At 36.2% G+C, this 4485-nt stretch overlaps 1 protein-coding gene across 2 annotated transcripts; it reads left to right on the forward strand.

The window, feature by feature from the left end:
• The first annotated feature begins 1616 nt into the window (after positions 1 to 1616).
• Positions 1617 to 2923, forward strand: LOC106473108 (glycine-rich protein-like). 2 transcript variants are annotated; one of them, XM_013933789.2, is made up of 3 exons: positions 1617 to 1977; positions 2224 to 2549; positions 2777 to 2923. In XM_013933789.2, exons 1-2 carry the CDS (start codon positions 1966 to 1968, stop codon positions 2536 to 2538), a joined length of 327 nt encoding a protein of 108 aa, XP_013789243.1. In that variant the 5' UTR covers positions 1617 to 1965; the 3' UTR covers positions 2539 to 2549; positions 2777 to 2923. The 2 variants fall into 2 exon arrangements, with proteins under 2 accessions (XP_013789243.1, XP_013789244.1); XM_013933790.2 differs by lacking the exon at positions 1617 to 1977 and adding an exon at positions 1982 to 2024.
• The last annotated feature ends 1562 nt before the right edge of the window (positions 2924 to 4485 follow it).

A 4485-nucleotide genomic window follows, 5' to 3' on the forward strand; every position in this document is an offset into this window, starting at 1 on the left:
GCTCTAGCTTGGCGTAAGTTGTGCCTAGAAAATTCACTTACCCAACGCTCTAGCTTGGCGTAAGTTGTGCCTAGAAAATTCACTTACCCAACGCTTTAGCTTGGCGTAAGATATGCCTGAAAAATTCACTTACCCAACGCTCTAGCTTGGCGTAAGATATGCCTGAAAAATTCACTTACCCAACGCTTGGCGTAAGTTATTTTCTCCTTCCATTTACAACCACACATTAGATAAAAAAAAGGTAGCAGAATGAAACAAAAATGGCTTATTAAATCAGGCCGTATTCAGAATGTGTGAAAGGTTTTTTTTTTTATTCGTGAGGTCAAAAATCAACACATATCGTGTGAAGGGGTTTGGGAACATGCGACTATTTCAAGCCAAAAAGATGCTGATGCTTCATCAGAACAATGTAGACCTTGTAGCTGTGCTATAACTATATAAGCATAATTTTTTTTTTACATCACATGCGTGTGAATACTTTGTTTTTTATGACTTACCCAGAAAATCCATATAAGGGAGAGATAAACTATTCAATAAAGTAAATTTTTTGTTTCGTTTTTTTTTTTACTAAACCATAAGAAGAAAACAAAAATATTATGTGGTAAGAAAGCTTGTTACATCTGTTTGGATTTATCATACATATCATAATAACAATAACCTTAGGCTGACTTTATGTGCAGGAACTCCCGAATGATCCACAGGGAGAAAGAGGGTGACATTCTATGCAAGGAGTGGATAAGGGGCTTATAATTTTTACTGAAACTAGGCTTTGCATTGCCCAGCTCCAGCCCTGACCCAAAAGGAAAGGTAAGCTAGTCAACACCACCCACCGTCTACTCTAATAAAATAATGGGAGTTCATCGTCACTCTTATAATGTCGGTAACGGGACACTAACCATGAATCCACAGTTCGGCAAGCTAACCACACAAGCGAGACAAGAGTATTTCAGATTTATTTTTGTTTCTATCTAATCCATGCAAACGTATCAAATATTTAGTGACAAGTTAGGAATGATAAAGCGGCTAAATACATGAACACAAAACGAACAAGCGAACTTAAACAGTATTATATATATATATTTGAATACGATATCTTATGTTAATCGTTTTCTTCGTAATTTACGTCTAACATATTACTGTTTTTGTTTTCGATTGGTTGTAAGATACAACTGTATTACCCCCCCCCCCCTCCCACAGACACAGACACACAAACAGTTGCCCTGGGTTTTGTTTGTTTGCCATTAAGCACAAAGCTACTCAATGGGCTATCCGTGCTGTGCCTACCAGGGATATTGAAACCCGCTTTTTAGCACTATAATCTTGAGACTTTTCGCTGAGCCACTGGAGGGTATTTACATAAATAAATAAAACACTTCAAGAAATTGGGTTAATATTTAAAAAGAAAAAAAATTCTTTCCGTACAGATAATATTTACAAGAAAAACGCGGTAATATTTAACCTTGGCGTGTCAGTTTTCACTAGGCAAAAACCAAATTGGATTTAGGGTACAACCCCCGATTATACTAGAACATATTCGCTCTCAGTCGACGTAAGCTAGCCGTGACCTAACAAACTCAGATACGGTACGTTGTGTAATATCTCACGGCAGCACTTCTCTCGCTTGTCACAGCTGAGTAACGTTTACTTTGCTATAAGCAAACGGTACACGATCGTACGGCGAACCTGATGTTCTAGTACCCGTAAAAATGAGATTGACTGACCTTGGACACACCCTTCAACTCCCACAGTTCGTGTTGGTTGTACGAAGTGGACAGCATTTATGTATTTACTTGGCCTTGGTGCCAGCACTGGACGATAGGTAAAAATTTTGACCCAGTTTTCGACCGCTCATATGCGACAGGTAAATTTTTAGAACAATTTTCTCTGGTATAAAAGGAACGGAAGGCACACAGGTTGTTACATATTCGTTCCATAGTGGAAAAGCCTCATATCGTCTATAATACCATGAAAACTTTGGTAAGTTTTGAAAGCCTCATTTCGTCTATAATATCATGAAAACTTTGGTAAGTTTTGAAAGCTTCATTTCGTCTATAATACCATGAAAACTCTAGTAAGTTTCAAAACTTCTTATTCTAAAAAGATTGTTACAAAAAACAAACAAAAAACTTTGATGAAGCTGCTATGAATTTATATTTCGTTTCAAATACTTCATGTACAATTTTAAGTTAGTTTTACATGTTTAGTTCATTATTCTTCTTCCAGGTGGCTATCGCTTTCTTCGCCCTCGTGGCTACCGCCATGGCTGGCTACCTTGCTGGTCCCGTAGGCTATGGTCATTATGGAGGTTACGGGTACGGTTATCCTGTTGGTCGTCGTTTCAACTATGCTACTACGATTAACCATGGTCACGGTTATGGTCTTGGCCACGGCTATGGCGGTTATGGTCTTGGACTCGGCTATGGCGGTTATGGTCTTGGACTCGGTCATGGCGGTTATGGTCTTGGACACGGCTACGGTGGTTATGGTCTTGGATATGGCTATGGTCTTGGCTACGGTGGCTATGGCTATAAACACTGACTTATCCAAAGGTAACTGTCCAACCCCTGAAAAATTATTTATGATGTATAATGAATGTCTTTCTTTTTTTCTCTTTCTCTTTTTCTATTTTTACGGCTATGGACAATGTCTCCTCATCCAAAGGTAACTTTCCAATTCCTGAAAAAATAAAACAAAAAACAACAACTGGTAAAAATATTTACAATAAGAGTATTTTACCTATAATATTTAATCATTTTTTGATATATCTTATTTGCAGCTAACGGGAACGACAATATAGAAAAACACTGACTGGGTGATGATGACACGTGACGAGATGAGGGGATGAAAAGTCTATTGTCTTTCTGTGTATTATAAAATTAAAACTGATTTATTTGTGTACTATAATATATTCAATAAACTGATATTTGAAGCAATTATTTGTATTGTTTCATTACTAGCAAAACATATGCAGTCAAATTAGTATATTTATTGTAACAGTACTTTTTAAATACAGGATTTCTAGAATAATACAAAACAATTCGCAGAAACCGAAATCTACGAGTCCGCTTGACTTAGGCCTAGCATGAGTTAAGCCTTTATTAAGTATGGCCTATATTATAAAGAGACAAATTAACAATGTAACTTTTGTGCATTTTTTGCTTTAATTTAGTTAGGGCTAAACTTTAACGTACTTAATACTATCAATAAATAAACTTATAATGTTATTCTATGACCTAAAGTTAGATCTTTTTAAAAACTGTGATAAGCTCTGTTGTTGTTGTTCAAAAAATATATTTACATCCGCCTTTTGTTTACATCCGTCGAAATGAAGTGCGCGCGCATTTTCAGGACAGACAAAAAGTGAGTATTACTATAATAGATTTACGGTATCGCGATTGTTATAAACTCGCGATGTGTTTTATGTAATTTTAAGACAGAAACAACATCGTAAGTTACTCATTCATTTACGTCATTAAGCGCTGTCAAATTTATGTGAAATGTGTTAACATTAAGAAAGGAATATTAAAGCAGTATGAATTAAGACGCTTTGGGAAAACAAAAACCATATTCGCATCTCTGATTTAGATACGTGTTTAATTTAATTTAAAAATCAGTATATTATTATTAATACATACTAGCTGACGTACCGTTTTAACGCACGAGGAAGATGTAAGGGGGTTCATATGTGAATGCTGACCTTAACGGGAGCCCTAAGGTTTGGTAAGAACTGGTCTAGAGGTTCGTCAGTTAAAAGGGGACACACATACAGACTTTTATCAGATGAAGGTTTAGACAAATAAATAATGGGTCAATGGTAAGTTTATGCCCCTACAACACTAAAATCCAGGGTTCGATTCTCCGTGGTGGACAGGTCGCAGAAAGTTCGTAGTATAGGTAGGCGCTAAAAACAAACAGACTAACTAAATAGTTTATTCGCAAGCCTAACTATAAATTTTGCTTAGCTGGTGACTATAAGGACATAGCGATATATTAAGATGCTTATACCCCATTCCATGATTTTGTTTCATCAGTATTTAATATTTTATGATACCTTGTATTTATGATTGTGAATTGATGACGTCATAACGTGTCTAAACTTATTCATAAAGACGAAATCTAGCCAACATAATATTAGGTGGTGAAAAACATGCCCAAAATTATTAGTTTTCGGCTGCCTAGAAATAAGAAGTTTAACGAAATTCATCGAATATATACATACATAGGTGTGGGAGGCAAATTAAAAGAGGGTCCAAGGTTCGCCTTAGGACCCTGGAAGCTCTTGTATATTCTCCTTTTTCTGAGGGTAATTTTTCCTAATTTATACTGAAACAAATTGAAAAGTGGGGGCCGAACCTCCCTGCTCTCTACGACACTAATACAGTACTTCTAATCTTAATTTCCAGTTTTGTGAAATGTCTCTAGTAAATGGAAAGATTTATAGCAATGGAATGTCAAGCCACAATTTACTGCCGCGAGAGTGATATT

Source organism: Limulus polyphemus, unplaced genomic scaffold, assembly GCF_000517525.1.
Source record: "Limulus polyphemus unplaced genomic scaffold, Limulus_polyphemus-2.1.2 Scaffold5889, whole genome shotgun sequence".
In the NCBI taxonomy this organism is placed as follows: domain Eukaryota; kingdom Metazoa; phylum Arthropoda; class Merostomata; order Xiphosura; family Limulidae; genus Limulus; species Limulus polyphemus.